General features: G+C 39.5%; 1 protein-coding gene across 1 annotated transcript; it reads right to left on the reverse strand.

Moving 5' to 3' along the window:
- Window positions 1–774: 774 nt before the first annotated feature.
- pkp1a (plakophilin 1a) lies at window positions 775–18,638 on the reverse strand. Its single transcript, XM_074682201.1, has 15 exons — window positions 18,282–18,638; window positions 15,794–15,915; window positions 11,056–11,244; window positions 10,767–10,942; window positions 10,512–10,653; window positions 10,048–10,255; window positions 9,599–9,767; window positions 9,267–9,384; window positions 7,185–7,352; window positions 6,924–7,100; window positions 6,465–6,618; window positions 6,186–6,372; window positions 4,259–4,343; window positions 3,554–3,668; window positions 775–3,412 (listed from the first exon to the last, which is right to left on the reverse strand). The coding sequence occupies exons 1-14, from the start codon at window positions 18,463–18,465 to the stop codon at window positions 3,594–3,596; spliced, it is 2,154 nt and encodes a 717-aa protein (XP_074538302.1). The 5' UTR covers window positions 18,466–18,638; the 3' UTR covers window positions 775–3,412; window positions 3,554–3,593.
- Window positions 18,639–21,986: the final 3,348 nt, after the last annotated feature.

Genomic DNA, 21,986 nt, shown 5'->3' on the forward strand with positions numbered 1-21,986 from the left:
TGAGTTACTGGTATTCAACACTTCATAGAGAGAATAAAATGACTGCAGCACATTCAAGACATGAATGTTGAAAGCCTGGGGCGAAGACAGGAAGAGACTCCTTCCTACTCACAGACAGGTACTGACACGACTGAAACTAACATGATGCTACTCGGGCCGACGCCCAGACCTCCACCCATAAGACACTTACTCTTACACACACACACACACACACACACACAAACTCTGACAAAACTTAAGACAATAAACTTTTTGTTCCTATACCTCAGGTTGGGAAATGCCTTTGAGGTGGTTTTCAGCCTCCTGAGGTGACCGTACAGATAACGAAAAATCAGAACACACAGCACTTTTGGTTATAATCAGACACACAGACGTAAATTAGAAGCCAGTTACTAAGTCATTGCTGCGGTTCAGATGTGGCGTCAAGTATTTTGGAAAAGGTACAACTTGTTATGAAACAGGCATTCCTTTTATTGGGACATTTGCTGCATGGTTTTACTATGAACTAACTCCGTCTGTCAAAACAAACATACATAACCTCTTATTGTGTGTCAAAAGATGGAGTTACTGCATTATTAACTGGCATGCAGCCGCTCAAGAGCAAGGAGAAATGTCTGTTACCTGAAATCATGACATCATTTTCACTTAAAAAGGAAAAAAAGTGTGTTACATTTGGCAAAATCAAAAGCTTTAAAGATGTAAAGGCTGAGGACATATGTCTTAGGTTATACACATGACTTTAGGTGTGTAGTCAGTCAAAAGAAACTTGCAGAGCCTGCATCAGTCAGACCTCCACATACAGTTTTGAAATACAGATTTTAAACTTCTCGTTTTGTTTTCTCACTCGTCACTTAGTCAGAGCACGGCATGTACACACCGCAGAAAATCTGCAGGAATGTAAATTTGGAGCTTAATCAATTCAAGAGATCAACAAGAAACAATGAACAGAGACGACAGTAACTTTTCGCCACAGCTCTCAATGTGAAAACAAAACATGTAAAAAATTTGACTCACTGATCAGCAGGCTGTGAAAGAGAGCACCACTTACAACATTGTCTTCATATCTGTTATTTATTCTATTTACACAGTGACAGAAAAAGCTCCTAACAGTACGCCACACACACACATTTCTCCAAAAATACATTCTAGGAAATACTGTCATCAATCTCCCACGAGGCGATGAACCTCAGAGCGACCATGAGTCTCAGCATAAACCAGTCCATGTGGTGTAAAGCTGGAGCAGCGGGAAATCCCAACCAACGCCAAATGAGACGGTGATATGGAGTGATTTGTGATGCTTGGTTTTCAATACCCATGAGTTTTGAAGAGATTTAAAAGCTGTTTAGAGTAAAGCATGGTTATGAGAGTAGATACCGCTTAATGAACCCTTTAGACTTTTATAATAAGAAACATTGACGTGAGAGATTCAGATGCAGAACTATGAGTTTGTTTATAAAAGTAAAAACATTTGAACATTTGATTTGTGAAGCTCCAATTATCCTGGAGAGAACAGGCCTTTGATAGTGTTCTTCTGAAAACGGTCACAGTGTGCTTAAGTTTTTATCAATCAGATAACAAAAACTGAGTCAGAGTATTCCAGCTTCTTAGATATTTCCAGGGAGACACTGACTCATTTACACAACTCCAGTTTGCTATGCAGAGGTTATCAATAGAGCAGGCTCTGCTTCACACATAGTGGACTATTCTCAAATACTTCTCTGTCTGCAGTTCCTCAGTTTATGCAAGAAAACAAGTCACAATGAAAAACTAACAAAGACTCAACAGAACAAACTGTAAGTTTCATTACGCAAAGTTATGAACAGAACAAAGCTGTCAGGAAGTCGTCTGATATTTTGGTTAATACACTCACTCTGGTTTATGATAATAGAAGAAAACAATTTAACACGGCAGTCTGAAATCTGTCTCTGAATATGAAACTGTTGTCAGCTATGCTTTGCGTAGCTCACTGTGACTGATAAGTGAAGGAAACAGCTGCTTGGCTCTGTCCAAAGGTAACTCATTGTTTGTGTGTGTCAATACACAAAGAGTTAAAGTGACCCATTATAAAAAGGAGTTAACCACAAGATGTGGATGTAACGGTAGGGATGAGTACATTTCACATTTGAGACAATACCTTACAAATGCCCAGCACCTGGCAATCGGTATTGATACTCAGTGGTACCGATTTTTGGTACTTTTGTGTATTTATGTGATAGTATATATTAATTTGTTTAATTATAAAATCTCAAAGTTTTTCAATTTAACATATTTATTTCTTAATATATAACCTTGCAATGCTGTGTTCACATCCAGCATGAAAAATTGGCTACTATATGTGAATTGGTACTGGGTACTACAGAGAGAATTCGGTTGGTACCCAAGAAAGTACCTAACCCGGTACTCATCCCTATGTAACAGTGCAGTATCTATTATAATACACCAATGAATGAGCTTTAAGGACATTAGTTTGATGTTTTTTGTTTCAAAGCCAGGCTGGATTTGTTCCTCGATTTTAAGTCTTTTTGGTAAGATAAGCTAAGCTAGTTAGCTGATTCTAGCTTGTTAGCATTCAGATATGAATGTACTTCTAATTAAAGAGTTTACCTGCGGCTAACCCCCCCAGCAAGTCTACTTTCCAAAGTATCAAACTTTTCCTTTAACAATCAAGGCACTGTTGTTTAAAGCTGTTGCTTTAACTCTTTTATCAAACATATTAAACAAAACAAAACAAACAACAGAACAAAGTAACAAAATGTTCCACTTTTACATTAAAAATGCATCCTTGCAAAGCTGAGAGAGTTTTTATCATACTTTGTGTATATTGAGAAAATCGGATCAGTTTAAAAAAGCAAGCAAAAAAATGTTAATGTTCTATGATCGTGATATAAACTTAAGGAGAAGAGTGAGATAGCAACAGTATCAAAAATACATGGCATGTTTTCTTATTAATGTGTTATTACTTTCATTGTTCTCCACTCACTTCCCCAGGACAACAACTGACGTTTCGTCTTTTGACCACCTTGTACAGACACTACCAGTCTCAAATCAAATAACCATTTCAAGCTTTAAGTAACTTTCACTGCAGATAACTTGTTTCCATATTGTGTGCTGTTTGGGACTCTGAGGCTGTACAAGATGGTCTAAGTTCACACACACTTCACCTCAAACACTCACCCCCTCAAACACTCACCACTTTATATACACAAACATAAAAAATATCCAAATTAAATACGCAGGACAAAACAGGGTTAATTGTAAAGATAGAAGCTCTCTGTTCTGTCTAGTGTTTTCTACACACGAATGTTTCCTAATTGATAGACTCTTTCAACAACATTATTATGTGAAGAATGTCATTTTCTCTCCTTGGTGCGAGGGTGTGGCCACAGCAGTGTCTAAACATGCTGGTTTCCATCTGCAAGCACACACACACATTCACACACACACAAGCAGACAAGGGGGGAAAGGAAGAAAGAGACGAATGAATATCATTCTTTTTATACATACAGAGTTTTGGCCCTGATGAGCTTTTACAACACTCAGGAGCAGAGCTTACCTCCCAGGAGCGGTGGGGCCTTCCAGCTCGTTTGTCAGAATCACTCGATAACTTGTGCCAACCTGTGCACTGCTGTGGTGTTGTCATTAACAAAAAGGGATTTGCTCAGCCCCAGCTGTGAATCAAAGAGTTTTAAAGAAATCAGTTATGGGTGTCACACTGATTCAAACACACACAAAAGCCATTTAACACACCCTGACTGATTATAAAAGGAAATGTACTGTGTCAGCAAATTTCAGAAGCTTCAGGCAAAAGTGGCAGTTTGAAAACAGTAGTGCTTCCCCTCACTTTGGTAAATGATAGACGCCACATGTGTGAATCACTGCTGTTCATATTTCAAGCATGTTCAATATTACACACTTTACTACTTTAATGAAGCATATCTCTCATTCTCTGCCTCTATCTTTGCCTCTTCGTCCTCTCTTTCCCACTCAGCATGTATGAATCCTCCCATAGTAGACAGCAGGCACTGAAAACCAGTCCGCTTGGATTCCTCTGTGACTGTTTCTGTATTCACTGAACTCTTGGGTGGGGCAGGAGGGAAGGGAAAGTGAACGTGTGAGCCAGAGGAGTAATAATAAACCCCTTTCAGCTCAGCCCTCCCACTGTTTACGCCAGACATTGTGAGCATGTACTAAGCTACAACCTGACACATGAAGACAACAGATCTGTGTTGTGTCTGCGTGGAGAGTTTTTTAAAAATACCTTTTTTACAGCTCCTTGCAAACTCTTCTCGTTCCACAAGCTGTAGAGCAGCAGGGAGGCTGCTTTGCTGCCTTTGGGGAAAGACCTTTGACAGAAGGGCAGAAGTCATTGAGGGAGCACATAGATGAGCATAAACAGAGGCCAGCTGTTCAAGAAAGGTCAAACTGTGCACAAGCAAGCAAAGACCTAAAGGCAAAGAGTCAATCTAGGTACTCATAATACCACAAGTCCTCCAGCTGCTCGAAACTATTTGACAGTGGTAAGACTAAATGGACTGAGAGACAGTTTGTGTTTTACATGATCCACATTTGTTTTATCCTTAGTGGTCAAGATAGTTTTGCTTGTATTAACCCAGTCTTAAGATCCCATACTAATGAAATTATTATATTATAGTATTATAGTATTATACACAGGGAAGACACCAAATTTTATATAAGATGCAGTTTCTCTATTTCTTCAGTTTATGCACAGAAATGGTTGCTGATCATCCAGGTTTCCTTGGTGACAGCATTTATAATCTAAAGTGTTGAGACTTTTTGGGAATCATCTAGAATAACAGGAAGAGCGCTAGAGCTTTTGACAGAGCCACACAAACAAAGTCACATAAACAGGGTCATATAAACTACAGTTGCACGATTTGTGCTATCATTTTAAACAGTATTGTAATTTGCGACAGAAATTACAATAAATGATTGTAGACTATCTACTTTGTTATAAAGGAACATAACTGGATTATTGAAAGTTGAGAAAAATGTACTTCCCAAGTGATAAAAAAACAAGTATTGATTTTATTTGATTTGAACTCTAAAGTAAAAGTAAAGAAGGCTTGTACAGAAGTATTTTTTGTGCATTGCAGCACTGTTTAGTTCAAAATTAGTTTGAATTATTTTTTTAATGCTTTGTTTAATTAAGATTTGGTTATTATCATAACTACTTTTTTTTTGTTATTCACTGACCGGCGTCGCCCCAGGCTATAAAGTCTGGATACGGCTCTGCTTGTCAGTGCGTACCTCATCGCAGGTACGTCATCTTGCTTTGCTCATAAACGGATGGATTGATGCTAAACAGAGGATTCAGCTCATGGAGTAGAAAGACATAATTTAAGACTGGACTTGACTTTTCCCCAGGTATAAGTCAAATAACCTCTCAAGTATTTATGGCCATGCTGTGTGTCACAGCATCCTGTCTCCCTTTCCACAGTTAATACTAACAAACTTTGACCCATTCATATCACCAAAAGGAGGTAGTTTTTTTTTCTGGTAAGGTGGGAGTGTTTATTTACTATCTAAAACAATAATTACGGTATTATGTTTGAAGAGCAGAAATTCTTAGGCACATGTGTCTATAACACTATTAAAAATCTTCAGGTGAACCAATGAGGGACTTGTAAATTTTTTTAAAGATTTTATAAAAAAACTCCTTAAAAGTGCCAGATAGAAAACCAAATATCGCAGTAACAGTCCTTTGTTTTTATTAAACTCTTAGGGCTGTTGATACAGACCATATGGAACGTGTGTTTGTCGGTTGCTTGGGTCAAAAAGAAACAAGAACTTTTTTTTGACATTTTAGTTTTTTGTTGTTTGGTTACTTTAATGTTAGTGTCATAACCACAACGGTCATACACAGGGAGTCAGAGGAGCTGATGGATGTGTGAGAGATTGTAATGTTTGTGAACACACAGACGCACATTTAGGCACATTTAGAAGACTGCAGTGATCTGTGCGATTACATAACTTTATGTTCTCAAACCGTGGTTGTGTTTCAATCACTCGTGCAGCACGAATATACACACCCCGGTGTAAATAAAGCACACTGCATTTTTCAAACATAGGGCTGCCTAAAGTGCTTCAAACAGTGAGTGAAGCAACACAATCAAGTTTTACAAAGCTATGTTAGCTAAACTCAGAAATGGATGCATCCCACTTACCCGTTCTCACTGAGGTCAGCCAGCGATGTCACCAGCTCACTGTTAATGACCTTCTTGCTGACCTCAGGCTCAGCTGTCATCAGGCTCCGAACTGTGCTGCAAGCTGTTGCAATGGTTTCATCAGAGTTTCCCATTTCTCGGGGAGTAGAGGAGAGGAGGCCAGAGAGATCAGGCAGGATCTGCTTTGCTACAGAGAAGACAGGAAACAGTAAATCAGTTTTACACGTGTGAACAATTACGTAACTGCAACACTGAACCTGTAACCACGTGCTTTTTTACCCATGGCAGTCTGTAAACTGCTGGTCCGGGACATGTTCCCCAGCAGTGACAGAGCAGTCTTCTGCAGGCTGCGGTTAGGAGACTTTAAAAGAGGGGACATGTGCATCAGAGCACCCAGCTTTTGAACCAGAACCTGGCTCATGATACTCGAGCCCTGCAAGAAGAGAAAACACGAAGAAGAAGGTGAAAAGCCCTCTTGTAATCTTTTTGACATTTACAGAGCATGCCTTTTCCTTCTTTTGTTCTAATTTATTCTGTCCTCTCGAGTTACCTCTGAGTCTCTGGAGACACTGCTCCACCCTCAAAAAAAGCCAGTTCTTCAGGTGGATTGTGAATATGAGTCATAATCCTGGTTAACTGTGAGTCTCTGCTGTTTTCCCTCCTGCTCAAATGACTCTGAGGTAATCCTGAATCCCCACACAGTAACGGTTAGCCTCATAATTATCTCTGTGTACTCACCACCCCTTTGCTGGCAGTGAGGTTCTGCAGGGCTCCGCAGCAGGCTTCCAATGTGGCATCTTTCTGGGAGGAGCCCAGCAGAGACAGGTAGGTCTGCATGGCTTTTGGGTGGCACAACCACTTCACACCTGATGGGGTGCTGTCCTCTAGCATCCCTCGAGCCATATCATATGAAAACTGACGAGAAAAGACGAGAATGAGAGGAGTTAAGAGCTGCATGATTTGATAAAAAGTAGCAGAGGTGCACTGATTGGTGCCTACCTCTTTCTGAGCCTTGCTGCTCTTGGGGCTGAAACATCCGACCGTGGAGCTGTCCTTACTCTTAGCTTGGCTCGCTGTCTGAGGCAGGAACTTGCTGAAGCACTGAGGGGACTCAGCCTCAAGCTGGTAGGTCAAATTGTGGAGGATGCACGCACAGTTTTCCACAGACTATGAGAAAGAAGACGAACAAGGACAGTGGATGTGTTTTAGTTTTACTGCAGGTCATGATGACATAAGACATACCTTATTGTGGATTAACTTTTTGAATTTTCCCGCAAATTTGTCAACAATGTGTTGGGATATCACAACATATGAACCATCATTATTGCTTTAGGCATAATATCTTCTTTCAGTGATGACCCCAGGTACTTTACTTTCATTTTGGACACTGTATATATTTTCAAGACAGGTGCGTCAAGGTAAACATTTTTTATATGATGTCCTCCTTTTGGTGTTTTTTTATAGATATTCTTATGATTAGGATGAAAAACTAGAGCTCAAAACTCACTCTGACAACCTAGACCTTTTATTAACTTCACTCAAGTTGTTCCGATTTATTCTCTTGGGATTTTTTAATCCCCTTAGATTTCTATTTAAGGCGTTTGTGATCTGAGTGTCTGTTTCTATCTTTATCACACTGATGTCTACTTTTTATCCACTATCTTTGCTGTCTTGATCAGTTAAGCTTTGACATTATGATGAGAAGGTGGCTGCAGGTGTGAGCTCCTGTCCTTTTGATTGAACTAGTTGCCTGATGAAAGTCTAGCACAAAAACGCTGCAATAAATACTTATTTTCTTTGCAATTTGGACAGTTTGTCATTGACATTCAAGCAGTTAAAGTCCAATGAATAGCTTGGTTGGCTACGAAAGTGAGGGTCAACTACCAGCAGTGAAGGAAAAGGAAAGGAAACCAAAAAATAAAAAATAATGCACATTTCGTACATTTCCTAATTTTACTAAAAAGCCCTTTGATGACTTAAAGCTGTTCTGCAGCGATGGCATGCCTTGAAAGTTAGTGCCACAGAGTGTTGCTATAAAGATGAGGATGAAAAGGCTGTTAATGATGAAACTGAGACAGCCCATGATAAGATTTTGAGAATTAAGTGCAACCATCAAGAGGCGTTCAGAAACAGGGGAAAACCCTGACAGGAAGACGTCTGGCTGACCCAAAGCTGCAGCAGAATCAGAAAACAAGTTTCTGAGAGTCAACAACTTGTGTGATAGGTGTGCACAGGTCAACAGCTTCAAGCACAGGTTGCAGTGGTCATAGTAAACAAGTCTCAGTTTCAACTGTGAAGAGAAGACTTTGAGATGCAGGTCTGAGAGGTCGCGTTGCTGAAAGAAAGCGATCGCTAACACCTACAGTGTACATAGTTTCAAAGACGTCCATGATCTCAAGCATATGGAAACCACGTGAGCAAATAACACCAAACATACATACTGCTGCGTCAAAATAAGTCTGTGTAAACATCAAACTGTCACAGAAACACGATTAAGCACACACTTCCACGGAGGACTGTATATCAGCTCCACGCTGGCTCCTCTAACCTTGTTTACTTTCTTACCTCCTATATGCATGAATATGAATGTATGTGTAAGCATGCCAGAGGCAAAAACAAAAACAAACACTATTCTATCTTTCTTATACATTCACAATTAAGTGACAGAGGGCCACCGAGGAACAACCTTGTGACAAACACATAACAGAGTTGTATGAATATTGTATTTTAAGTCATTTCCTGAAACAAACTCTTCAAAACATGATATTCTTTTCATTTCTTTCTCAGCACTAAAAAGTAACTAAAGTATGAATGTTCTATAAAATTAAAAAAGAGCTGTTCATTTCATATTAAATAGCTGGTTTTGTCCAAATAATGGGCCAATACCAAAACCTGAAATCAAGGATTAAATGAAGCAGGTCATGAAAACAAACACTGAGGCTGTGGTAATATACAGTCCACTGATTAAGTGATGTGGTCTCCATGCAGAGCCTCTAAATTAAAGGCTCTTTGCTGAAACATAACAGTTTTAAGAAGGGAAACCATGGAGTTGATCAAGCCAAGAAAGAGGAAAGATTTTACCTTATCATCAGGGTTTTCCTCTGCCACACAGGACTGGACATAACTCATGATGGAGTCGATGAGGCCGGGACACTCTCTCATCGCCTGCCTCTCTTTCTGTTGGGCGCAGCTTAAGTTCCTGCACGGATTTTAGTCGCACAGGTCAATCCACAGGCAAGCATTTTCAAATCATGATTAGATCAAGGATACAGCCCTTTTCCCTGTCTGCTAATGCTAGTCAATAAAACTTCACAGTATAATGTGCAGATCTTTTCTCTGGTCATTCCTTTCAAAACATGGAGGCCAAAGGATGTAAGGGCAGAAAGGCTCTGGTTCTAACTAATAGTTCATACCTCAGGCACCCTGTGGCGCTGTAAAAGACATCAGGGTGTATGTTGTTGTTGGTGCTGTTGTCAGACCAGCCGGTGAATGGCACCACCACGTTCTCAGTGAGGGCAGGCAGCGCTGTGGCTATGAGCTCTCCCTTCAGCTCATCGGCAGAGGACAGGTTCCATAACAGGCCTACGTGCAGAAAAGCAACGTCTCATCTGCATGACTGATCAGTCAATGAGTCATTTATCCATGCACAGTGTTGACGCCATCGGAGAAAGCAACGTTTTTGAGTTCAAGATACAGGCTGCAAGAAAAGGAAGTTACTAGAAAGTAGCTTCAGTTAAATTCCTCTTTGTCGTTCATTTTTTTCTGTTTTATGTTCTCACACAGGAGTATTTTGAGGAATAAGTAGGACATGAAATATTACAATAATGCTTCACAAGTGGTACCATCTTGATTAAAACTGTACCTGTGATTTGTTTCTGGGTCTCAGTAGAGTCCGTCTCCTTTAGCAGCTGCAGGGCCTTGGATATACCACTACAGTGCTGGACCTCCAGCTTATTGTTGTGGTCTCTGAAAACCAAGTTCCTCAGAGCCCCAGCTGCAGCCTGGCTCACCCCTGGGTTTGGGCTCCGCAGCAGGGATACCAGAGCGGGTATGCCGTTAAGTGCATAGACCTGTGACACAGAAACAGGTGTTGAAATGTGAGAGTGGTAGCAAACTGAATTTACAAAACCAGCAGTAAAGTGAAATGGTGGATGCCTTCTCCTCCATTTCCCTCAGGGCAGGTTATACAAAGGTCTTCACAACCATTTGTCTCACCATCGCCATATATGATGTGTAAATTTACAAGTTTGCGAGGCATGTTTGGAAAGTCTGTCTAAAGAAGATCAGAGCAGTATACAACGGTACACCGTATGAAAGATGTCTTACTTCCTGTTTGGCCCGCTCCTCCTTGTAGGTGGTGTGTTGGATGAAGGTCGCTCCACACTGTTGGTAATTTTCATCAGAGTGAGACAGAAACTCTACGGCTTCCTTCAGGGTCAGGTCTGCCATGGTCGCTGTGCTGTTCACACTGCAGAAACAGGCAAAGACGCAACAGCAGGCGTTGAAAATGAGACAACTTCAGGAATCATTTGGACTTGTTGCTTATGTCTTATTTTTCCTGAAGAGAATGAGTGAACTCACCCAGACATCTGTCCGAGCTTGGTTGGTTTGAGGGTTCCCATCTTGCCCTCAGTTTGAGACTGGGCAGATACTGGTCGGACGATCTGTGTTTGGCTGTTGGTCATCACGGTGCCGTTGGTCATTGAATAGGTGCTGTGTCTTTTTACACCACTAGAGACAGTCTGTCCCTTGGCTCTCTAAAACAGTATTTCAAAAGGATGACATTGTGGATTAGATTTAACTCATCAGATAACATACAGAAATGTTAAGATCCTTGAAGATCAGTTTACTTTAATGGGAAAATTGTTACAATTATAGTAGATCCAGGAGCAGGAGTGAAAGGAGGAGCCAAGGCAGGGTCACTGCGACTGGGTTTCATCCCATTGGGACTCTTTGGCCAAGCAGAAGTGTTGATGTTCTGGTCCCAGTAGCCTGAAGTGCTGACGTGTCTTGTCCCCATGGATTTAGTGGTGAGAGTGCGACTTTTCTGGGTGTTGAACTAAAAAAAAAGAACATATGCTCAGATGATTTATATAAGTAGAGCTTTCAAAATTCAAAGAGCAGTGTATTCAGACTGCATGATGGATAGAAAACGTCTATACCATAAACAAACCTTCTTATCAGAAAGTATCAGCTTTATGAAGCCTTACAGGTGTGTGAATTTGGAGACTTGGTATTGATATAGAGATGTTTGGGGTCAGATTCACTCATTATTGCTGAAGGCCAAATAACTTTCTACATGAGCTGCAGAAAATATAATGAGTCAAATAATAAAGGCAAATCTTGGTCAGACTTCTCTGCATCACTATGAGAGTTTCCCTTACTACCCCTACTCATCAGGAAAAAAAAGAAAGTGTGTAACCTACTTTTCACAAGAGCAGTTTTGAAAATAATCCTAATGAAGCCCGAGGAATTTGACCTGGCACAAAGCATGCATACCTCTTCCTTTCCTTTGTTTATGTGGAAGGTAACAGAATGTACAAAACAACCATACAAACCAAAGTAACATAATATCTGTCACTGGACACCATCTCCAGCAGCCGCTATGAAAGGCCACTGGTGCAGTTCAGCCGTCACACACAGAGGATCTTTGTCTGCACATGTGAGACACTGCACCTGATGAAATCCTGATTTCTCGTCGTTTTTCTCTCTATTTGTATAAAATAAGCTATTTTGGCTGTGTTTGGGTGTGCTTCTGTTTGGGAGCATATGAAACACCAGCCAAACCGTTGCCACAAAGTTACTAAGAAACAAACTTGTTACAACCTGTACAAAATCATAGGACATGTCCTAGAAAGGCTGAAACGATTCCTCACTCTTGCATCAAACTCTTGTCTCCATTGGCCTGGTAGAGAGAAACCTTCTTATCCATCTATGAACACATTTATTGTGGAAAGGAGGGAAGTCTGGACCACTTGAACAATGGAAGGAACGTCTTAACCTTTCGTGACGTCCAAAAATAATACACAGCTTCAAAGAAATCACACATTTCCCTCTCAGCCAACACTAGAGCTGAGATGTTGATGTTTTGATTTGTGGAATTATTCAGGAAGAGATACTGGCTAAAAGTATGCATGTACTGAAACACACCCACTTACAAAGTGAGCTCTGTGAATCAGCTCCTCCCAAACTGGACTGGTTGCTCAGTTACCAGCTGTGTGTCAGCCCTGTTATTCTGCATGATGAGGGAGATCTGTCAACAACACCTCTGTCGAGAGGTGACAGTGTGTGTTTGCACTCTCAGTGCTACACGGTTCATTTATTTTAGTTGACTTGACCCAGGCCCTCCCTCCAGACTCGACAGGTGACAGAGATAACAGCAGCACAGGTGAACGTCAGTAAGGAATTTATTTGGGTAGGAAGTGCACTGATGTATTGGCTGAACATCTGAATTGCCAATAGTAGCTCTGACAGACATCGCTCGACCTGCAGATCATTTACCATGCACCCATGCAGGGTAGCCATCTTTGTTGTTCTCAGATCAACTGGAGGCTTTCAAACTAGCAAAAACCTCACGACTGACTCAAAGAACAGTTGTCTTTTTTTACATAAAGAAGTAATGAGATGTTAGCAGGGTGGGCATATCAGACCATCAGGGAGTTTGTCAGACCTGTTCCAGGGACATGGCTGTTTCAAACACTGGTAAAGGTATCAATCCTGATTTCCACAATAAAAGTATCTTAAGAATTGAGTAAAATACATCAAACTGTCTTGTTTCCTGAATCAATTCAATCTAGGAAACACTAAAAACAAGGCAGGATATACTCATTAAATGTGAAAAGTAATACAAATACAACTAGAAAACAAATCTGTGTGATAATGATGAATAATAAAAGGAAGATCATGTAGCATATGTAACCCAATGATATAATGAAATCTACTGTTTTTTTATTTTTATTTATTTATTTATTTATTTTTAATTCAGAAATGTAGTGAGTTGCAAGTCCGTGCTGGGCCTCAAATATGATTAAAAAAATCAATCCTAAAAGCAACAAGCAGCCAGTGTAGGTTGGCTGAAACTGGAGTTATATGTTCACATTTCCGGGTATTTGTTAGTAGCCTAGCTGCTGCAGACGGTGGATTGATTTTTGTCTGAGACAAATTACAATATGTGGATATTACAATAGTCAAGACGGGAGGCAATGAAAGCATGAATGAGTTGGACTTGTACACCCAGGTTTCTGGCAAAGAGTTTGACATGCTGTGAAAGGGCACCCAGATTGTAAATGATGAGATCTGTCTTTGCTTGAGAGGCTTGTAACTTTGATGTTGTTGCTACTTAAGTTATCAAAATTTCTATTTTTGGTCACTTTACTAAAGCATTTAAGATTTATTACTAGAGGTGTCCCAGTCCAATATTGATATCTGATATTGGTCTGATATTAGCAAAAAAAAACAAGTATCGGATTATATCGGAATGCATCTAAGATCTCCGATATAAGCAGTCCATTCCAGACTCCGCTCCTGCTGTTTTTATTTGATTTATTTAGATTATTTTGTGGTTCTTCTAATTTATTCTTTATTTTGTTCAATTACTAGTATATTCTTATGTTTAATGTTAAAATTTCTGTTACCCATTGGTTAATGATAAATGGGTCAGTTTTTCCTCATACCTACTGTTGCTGACTACTGTTCTTTGTTTGAATAATATCACTTAATTAAGCCTTTACTAATATGACAGACATACTACAAAATAAGTAATAAAAGTATGCATGTTTAATGCTGATATCGTATCGGATTAATATTGGTATTGGCCAATACTCAATGCTGCAGTATCGGTATTGTATCGGTAGTGAAAATGTAATATCGGGACATCCCTGTTTATTACTTCACCAATTACAGGAGAGACACTTTATGTTTTCCTCTTTGAATGCTAAAACAGAGCTGAATACATGACCAAACAAGAGAACTTGGACAGCATTTGAAGCAACCAGCTCTACAAGGTTTATTTTGCCAAGTAGTTGAAGTATTCAATTTGCTCCAGGCGTTAAGATAGGATGTCAGTTGATGTGTCCAGAGTGTCACCAAGAAAAACACAATGTGACTGATGGGTTTGTACGTATTTCATGACGTTATGGTTCTGGTTCTCCATCTACAGGAACACATATCAATTATCATACTCCTTTGACATGCCTCAGTTCACTGTTAGTAGGTCAAGTCAGGCCAACCCATGGCAAATTCATAACAACACACACGTACACACCCATGCACTCGAAACCACAATGATGAAGTCAACATTACTCCTCTGAGGAAACTTGGATTAGTTAAGCAATGCAAATGAGTTGAACCTGAGATGACTCCAAGAGGCAGAACTGGAACTGAAATGACTTTCAAAAACTGCGTTTGAACGTTTTCCAAATCTGGAAATCACACATAGCTGTCAGAGGGAATGAGCTATTGACTGTTGATTAAACTAACACACACACACACATATACACACACAAACCACCTTTAATTCGTGGTAATCAACTTAAAAGATGACGACACACAAGAGCAACCATCAGACTGTCTGTGCCATGAGCCGTATCAGTTAACAGTGCCAGGAAAACTGCCAGACAAGCAAAGCCATGTGAGTTCAACCGTGACAGGTATGGATGGAGTACGATTTCATTCAAAGCAGTATCAATCATGCGTCGCTGGGAGGTCCCACCCAGTAGGTGTTACCTTTAAACTAGACCTTTAGTAATCTGTGTGAATCTATTTTTCCTCCTGATTGCATCACAAAAACCAAACATGTCACAGACGGGCTGAAAACTATCAACAGAGAACTTGAAGGAGGTTTTGTAATCTGTGGGATTATCAGGCATCTCTGGAAGTTGTCGTCACCCATGTCAGATCAAATTTAATTTTTTCGCTTCTACCAGCTTTTCTAAAGCATGCACTGTTTTGATGTTTTTATGAGATAACTGGACCTTATTTATGAGCTTTCTTTCCAAAAATTGGTTTGGAAAGATACAATTCTCAGTCTCATCATTGTACGACTGGAGCAACAAGATGGTAAGATCAGCTGGGCTCTACATGCAGCACTAATTCTTAGTTTCCTTGAGTCTGCATTAGGTCCTTCAAGTCACTGCACCTGGCCAAGAAAATTTCCAGCACATAACTCCTTGAACACCCAAAACTTTTCAGCCTTAAGGCCAAGTCATTGCTAAATAGGAAAGAATGTGTTTGTATGTTTTAAAGGTGCTGGAGGGTAAATTTTATTACGTATAGGGAAGACGAGAGCGTCCTTCTCTGTTTTCAGTCCCCAGGTTTCACTAACAACAATAGCAACATTCAATTACAGCTTTTAATTTTGGTATTGACTTCAACATATCTAATTTCATTCATTATTTTACTGTTGCTAACTTTGTCTCATGATCAAAAACAATACAATTACTATAAGAGTAACAAGGCATTAACTCATTGTATAGGTATGATTCTATTGCACAGGACATTTTTCTAAGGAAGAAATAAAACCTAAAACATTCGCAGCAGTAAGGAAAAGAAAAAGGTTTAGGCTTTGATGAACTGAGCAACGAGATCTAATCTGATAGAGGGATAATTACCACTTTGTTGTAGCCTGTTGACATGGTGGAGTTGGTGCGGCTGAAGTTGCCATTTGCAGCTTTGGTTGGGACAAACTTGAATGCTGAAAACTCGTATGTTGCAGATGACTGAGGACTGAGGGCTGATGAAAGAAGAGACAAAGGGAAAAAAATGTTACATCAGGCTGAGGGTGAAGAATTTAAGAAAGGCAGGCAGAAAGAAATAATCTAGCTGTGACTTTTTCACCCTTTACATTTTAGCGTCGCGTCAAAGAAACAAATCTGAAACACATCCATAGAAGAAAGATAAGACGTCCATCAAAAATGAAACATAAGACAGCATGAGGGTGTCGTTGACAGCTGCCACTGTCATTTTAGAGCTTTGACATTTTACTTATAATATGTTTCACAGTGTGAGCATCTCTTATCATTCTGTAAGGTGACTTTCGACTGGCCATTGAAAGAGGAAAATGAAGAGTTCACAAAGCGTCACTAACAAAGCAATAACTCTTCTAATTCAGTTATTATCAGCCTAAATGGGCAGATACAGAATTGTAGTGACCTGCTAAATAATTCTTAAAATGTCTAAGACAAAAATACTGGCATTTGAGCTGCTCCTGTAAAAAAATCTACCTGTAAAGTATTTCAGTTATGATGTTTTGGTTACTCAATTACCGAGCACTGAATCTCTTTGTATGATGATCATTTTGCTTTTTAGTCATTATATGACATTATATCTTGGGCACCTGTTAAAACCCAGATAAACATCTGTAAATCTTTGAGTCAGACAGAAAAACAGACATGACTTCATGTCAGTTCCAGTACATGAGGTGAAACCAGCATGAAAGGTATCTTTGCCTTTTCTTGTTTGATGATTCAGAGGAACCTGGAGTGACTGACTTTGCCGTAACCGGATTATGGCAGCCAAAACAATGACTAAGTCATCGTCGCTAAGGTGAATTTACCTGTTACAGTTACGTTTTGTCGTGATGTCCAACTTGGCCTCACACATTGTCATTCGTGCAGGTGCTGGTGCTGAATTTGCACGTTTAATAAAGATATTTTTGTGATTTTGCCAACCTGTACCAATTTTAATTGTTAATAATTACAACTTTAAAATAATGCTCTCATTGTTATGAATTACGCTGACTATGAATGTGATCCTCATTATGTTATTCCTACATTGTCAGTCAGAAAACTTTCACCAGACTCCTTTTGTTTTAAATTGCGATTTACAAAGTTGATACTGTGCAGAACTTCAGCCTCAGGGTCTTGTGTGCAAAGTGTGCAACTCTAATCTTGTGCATGTATTTATTTTCATTCACTGTTTGTCTACAGTTTTTTTTTTAGTGGACCTTTCTTAATAGAGGATGTACATAGACATCTCCTGCTAACTTTTCAAAGATTAGTTTTTTTCTTTGACGGGACAACTCATTTATGTTTCATTGTCAGGAGTTAATTTAAAAACTTTCCACAACCTGAAACAGAAATAATTCCATTTTTTGGCACTGGATTAAAAATTAAATTAGGTTGCTCTGAACATATATTTCCCACCTGTGCTCTATCCCACTCATATGCCACATTACAAAAAACTTTATTTAGTGGGGCAATTTGGAGCAGTTGTCCTTATCATGCGCGCCACAAATTTCACAATCACTTGAAGAGTTGAAAGTGTCATTTCAACTATAAAATAGCACACGGATAAGATAAGCCACTGTACAGATTATTAACATGTTCTTCAGAAATAACTCCATGTCACCTTATGGCCAGCCTGCACTACAACTGGACTAAACGAGAACTGGTGCCAACATTTCATAAGGCTGAAACGCTTTGCCCCTCAATTTTGGTGAATCTTCATAAATCTGGTTGCAGTGAGGCCAAACACCAGAGCTGTTTTGAAAGACTTGGTTCCAAAATGTGTGCTGCTGGCTTTGTTAAAAAAACAAAACAAAACAGTAGGCTGCATTCCTAACTCCCAGGGAAGTACACATTTTGGTAAGTTTTCCTGACAGCAGTGTTCCTGAGAGTTCACACCAACAAAAACCTCCTTCTCTTCTCAGTGGTTAAATATCCAGTTTCACGGCGTTGATGCGACCTATTTAATCCTGGCAAGTCAAAATGTGTTACCTAGAACCGGTTGGCACACCTCTGACACCTGCCTTAGACTATTCCTTTATTTTATTTAATTTAATTTAAAAGAATATGGGAGCTAACGTTAGCAAAATATTTTTAAATAGTCAAATCCACTTTTATAACCAAAAAGAAAACATATCCGAGCACTTATCTAGCATCACATTATCTGCTCGGGAAAACAGCGTGCTCTGTCTGTTTTGAAGACACCAGTGCAAGCTAGCTTTGGTGGAAGTTTATGACGCATTTTCTCAGGGCGCCTTAGTGCAGTTATGTACCAACAGGTTAGTCAAATTTTGCACAAAGCTTCGAAGTTAACACTACTTTATAAAACAACACAGAGTAGCAGTGAAACACCGAGGTAGTATTGTTGGCATACTTGTTGGTGAAGGAGACAGAGTGCCGTTCTTCCCCGGTCTAGACTTGCTCCTCTTGATGGTGAGCACCTGGTCGAGGACGCGCTGCTGTCCCGAGCGCAGTTTGTTGTCAGAGGGCAACGCCAGCGACGTGTCCTCCGCGCCCCCGATAGTCATCGCCGAACGCAGCGGCTCCGGAGCCATCATCTTCCTGACTCGGTGTCCTTTCTGTGAACGGCTTGGTTAAAAACCTAGTTTAGAAAAGAGGCTCAGACCCAGAGAAGGCGGAGGAAGAGGGGGAGCGACTCACTGCAACGAATTCAGCGGACTTGCCAAGTATGCAGATCGGCTCAAAGTGTTCCCAGAGCAGAGGCGGCGAGCTCCACCCTCGGGACCGCGCCCCATCAAGGAGGGACCGAGGCGAGTTCACATGCAGGTGTGGATGGAAGGGAGGGGCTGAGGTAGACCGGATCCTATACTATTATATTATATATGACAGCAGAGTGTGTAATGACTGCTCAACCAGGCAGCAATGGAGGATAACCATTAATAACAGAAAAGAGCAGGTGCTGTAAAGTGTTTCCTCTCTGCTCCCTACAACCTGCAACAATGATCAGATATCCACATGTAGCATACAGTGTTTCACATTGATTAATAAACTATAACATTTTGAAATTTCATTTAAAGTCTAACGTTATATAAACATTTAAAGTTAGCATCCAAACCATATCAGATGTTCCCAACACATCAATGTTTCATTAGATTCATTCACACTTGAATTGTTTTTTAGCTATTTTTTTTTCTGGATTTCATCAATTTTTTTTCCATAAATGTTCTTGTGTGTATCAAACAGTTAGACTGTGAATTAGTTAGATTTGTATATATATATATATATATATATATATATATATATATATATATATATATATATATATATATATATATATATATATATATATATATAAATCTAAAATATCCTGAATGTGGATTCTTCATTTGTCCCTTTTATTCAAACTTATCCACTCATGTTCGATGAATGTCAGTGCTTCACATTTTACACAGTACACTTCATAGATCTGTCTAAAAGGAGTTAAAAGGTAAACCAGAGAGTCAGATTAGTATGAGGAGCTTGATTGCATAGTTAGTTTTTCTTTCTTTCTTTTTTTCTTTGATATTTAAAAGTTCACTTGACGTTAATTTCTTTAAATATAAAACTGCATCTTGCAACACATCTAGCGTTTGAAGACTTGACACTGATGGTTAGTCAGTTTGATAAATACCACAATCAGTTGAGTCAGATATCAATCATTATCACTTACACACATTTCCTGCTACGTCATTTTACAATCTGAGGAAAACATGGAATAACACTACACATTTTGTGAATATAACATGAGTTATTGCACATTTACTACTATGGCAAAAATATCTCTTTGATTAAGTCATGCTCCAACCATAGCAACCTTCAAACCCAAGTTAAAGATCCTGCTTGAGCTCAATATTTTTCTCAGCACTTCATGTCTTTTTTAGCACAGGAAGATAGACCAATGATACCTGCACTCTTATCACTGAAGCTGCTGTAAAATGTCATGGAGATTATTTTATGTACAACACCTTTTAACCACCTCTCTGTCAGAAATGTTCAGTGTTTTTCTGCCATGCTGTGTTTCTTTAGTTCTTGGCATGCAAGTTGTTTTGAAATGTTTCCCCTCTCTTTTAGATCCATGATTTTTTTTATGTTACAATGTATGGTGAACTCCTTTTCTGACCTGGATTCATAATTACTGACCTCAATTCCATTCCACACACGCTGTCTTGAAAGGTTTGTTTGTTTGATAACACTGAACCCATCGTGCCCTCATAATAAAGTCCTGAATAAAACTCCAAAGTGTCTTTACAGTTTTATTTGTGGCTCAGTGGCTTTTTGAGGAAAAATAAAAAGAACCAAAGTTGTGAAAACTCAAGTGTGTCAGTGAAATATAATAAAAACAGGAAACAGCATTTAGATTATTTACACCATTATAATCTTCCACCTTTCAAATTTACTGCCTATTGGCAGTTTTAAAAAACAGTACATTTATTTTTAACATTGTTTTGTTTTGGTAAAATTTCAACATCCTCTGTGCTGTAACATGCAATAAATTAGGCTGCACATTTCACGCACATGCATGCAAATTGTTGAGGCCAGAATTGACAAAGATCACAAATTACCATTAATAAATCAGCTGGAAGGGGCAGGAAACACAGAAAGAGGAACACAATCAGACGGGAGGCAGAAATAAATGAGGTAAAGAAAAAGACAAGGAGGAGGAGGAGAGTAAGGAGGGGATCATCTGAGCTTGTGCTTTCTGCATAACCGGATTGTTTTTGGCTAAGTTTCCACAGGTGACATTTTCCCACCACACCCTTTACCCTGACACTTCCAAAGTAATAAATGAATATCATGTGTGTAATGTTCCTGTGAAGTGTGTGTGTTTATGGCAGGGTTAGTCAGTGTGTACAGAGAGGTTCAGCTACATCCCTTTCAGAGCTTTACCTGTGAAAGAGGGAGGGTCATGAAGGAAATGTGTTACTGACAAGAGGAAAATGATCCAAGCAGGTGAGCACATTCACAGAGGATGAAGCAGTTTGGTTGGATTTGAGAAATGGCAAATTGCCGGAATAGTTAATAAACAAATACCAAACAGTTTTCAGCAGCATTAATCACATTTTACTGTGAACCACATGAGCTAAAAACATTCTCAGTGGTTGCCCATGACCCAATAATGTACTGGATTAAAATGAGATACAGCCATGAGCAACCTGTCAGCTATGTTAGTCGTGTTTGTGTACTGCTGCGAAGCTGGCGAGTGTACAAGATAAGTACCACACCCAGCCTGAGGGCTTTATGTATGTGTGTGTCACTGCTCACCACTTGCAGTTTTGGCAGCATTGCACCGGTGAGTTAAGTCTTTGCAGACAGATAAAACTCTGACTAATGTCTACCAACAGTGCATGATGCTCCAAACCTTGATAACATAACATTTGAGGTCTTGGTTGTGCCAAAGTCAGTGAGACTTAAAAGCTTTGCAACATTTTCTGCAGCTGTGAGGTAAAGCGAACATTAACAAGTATTTCCTGTGTCAAACTCTGATAATGAGAAGCACAAAATCAGAGGGAATATTTTAACCCCCACTTTAGAGTGGGGGTTAAAATATTTTGTACCTGCTTTAGGCGGAATACAGACAAAAAAAAAAAAAAAAAAAACGTGTGAAGTCGCACCTGAAAAAGTGTGCCTGTCACTTACACTTCACTATGTGTGCCCTGGAAAGTTGCCAGATCTCACACATACAATACTTCTCATGGGTTTGAAGAGGCGGAATATGTTTGAGCTTTAAGGGTTCGTTTACAGTTGTTCAGGTCTAAGCACTACAGTATGGAAAGTGGGCTCTGATGCAGAAGACTAAGGAGCAAACGTGACAAAATGTTTGATCTGTTTTAGATTGACATGGCTTTGTTGTAGATAAATATTAACCTTTGCCCCGTCAGGTGCAGTATAGTAATGTATAGGGTTTACAGAACGTAAACTACTGCACACCATATACCAGCATTCATTCACCATCAGTGACTTTTCCTGAAAACCAAACAGAGAATATACTTTCCTAACATAATGGTTTGAGGATTTTGAAAAGCTATTTCATTTTTTCAAAGTATGTTTTTCTCTCTTTACACACTGAAGAGTTACAACA

The sequence above is a fragment of the Halichoeres trimaculatus genome, unplaced genomic scaffold (assembly GCF_033239565.1).
Source record: "Halichoeres trimaculatus isolate MK-OKI-2021-1 unplaced genomic scaffold, fHalTri1.1 fHalTri1_scaffold_11, whole genome shotgun sequence".
Lineage (NCBI taxonomy): Eukaryota > Metazoa > Chordata > Actinopteri > Labriformes > Labridae > Halichoeres > Halichoeres trimaculatus.

Coding starts and splice junctions, on each gene's coding strand:
- pkp1a (XM_074682201.1), bottom strand. CDS start 18,465: ATGATGGCTCCGGAGCCGCTGCGTTCGGCGATGACTATCGGGGGCGCG. Junction 11,245..15,793: donor CAACAGGCTACAACAAAGTG/GTAATTATCCCT, acceptor CTTTTTTTTTAG/TTCAACACCCAGAAAAGTCG. Junction 6,619..6,923: donor TCACTGCCAGCAAAGGGGTG/GTGAGTACACAG, acceptor CTCTTCTTGCAG/GGCTCGAGTATCATGAGCCA.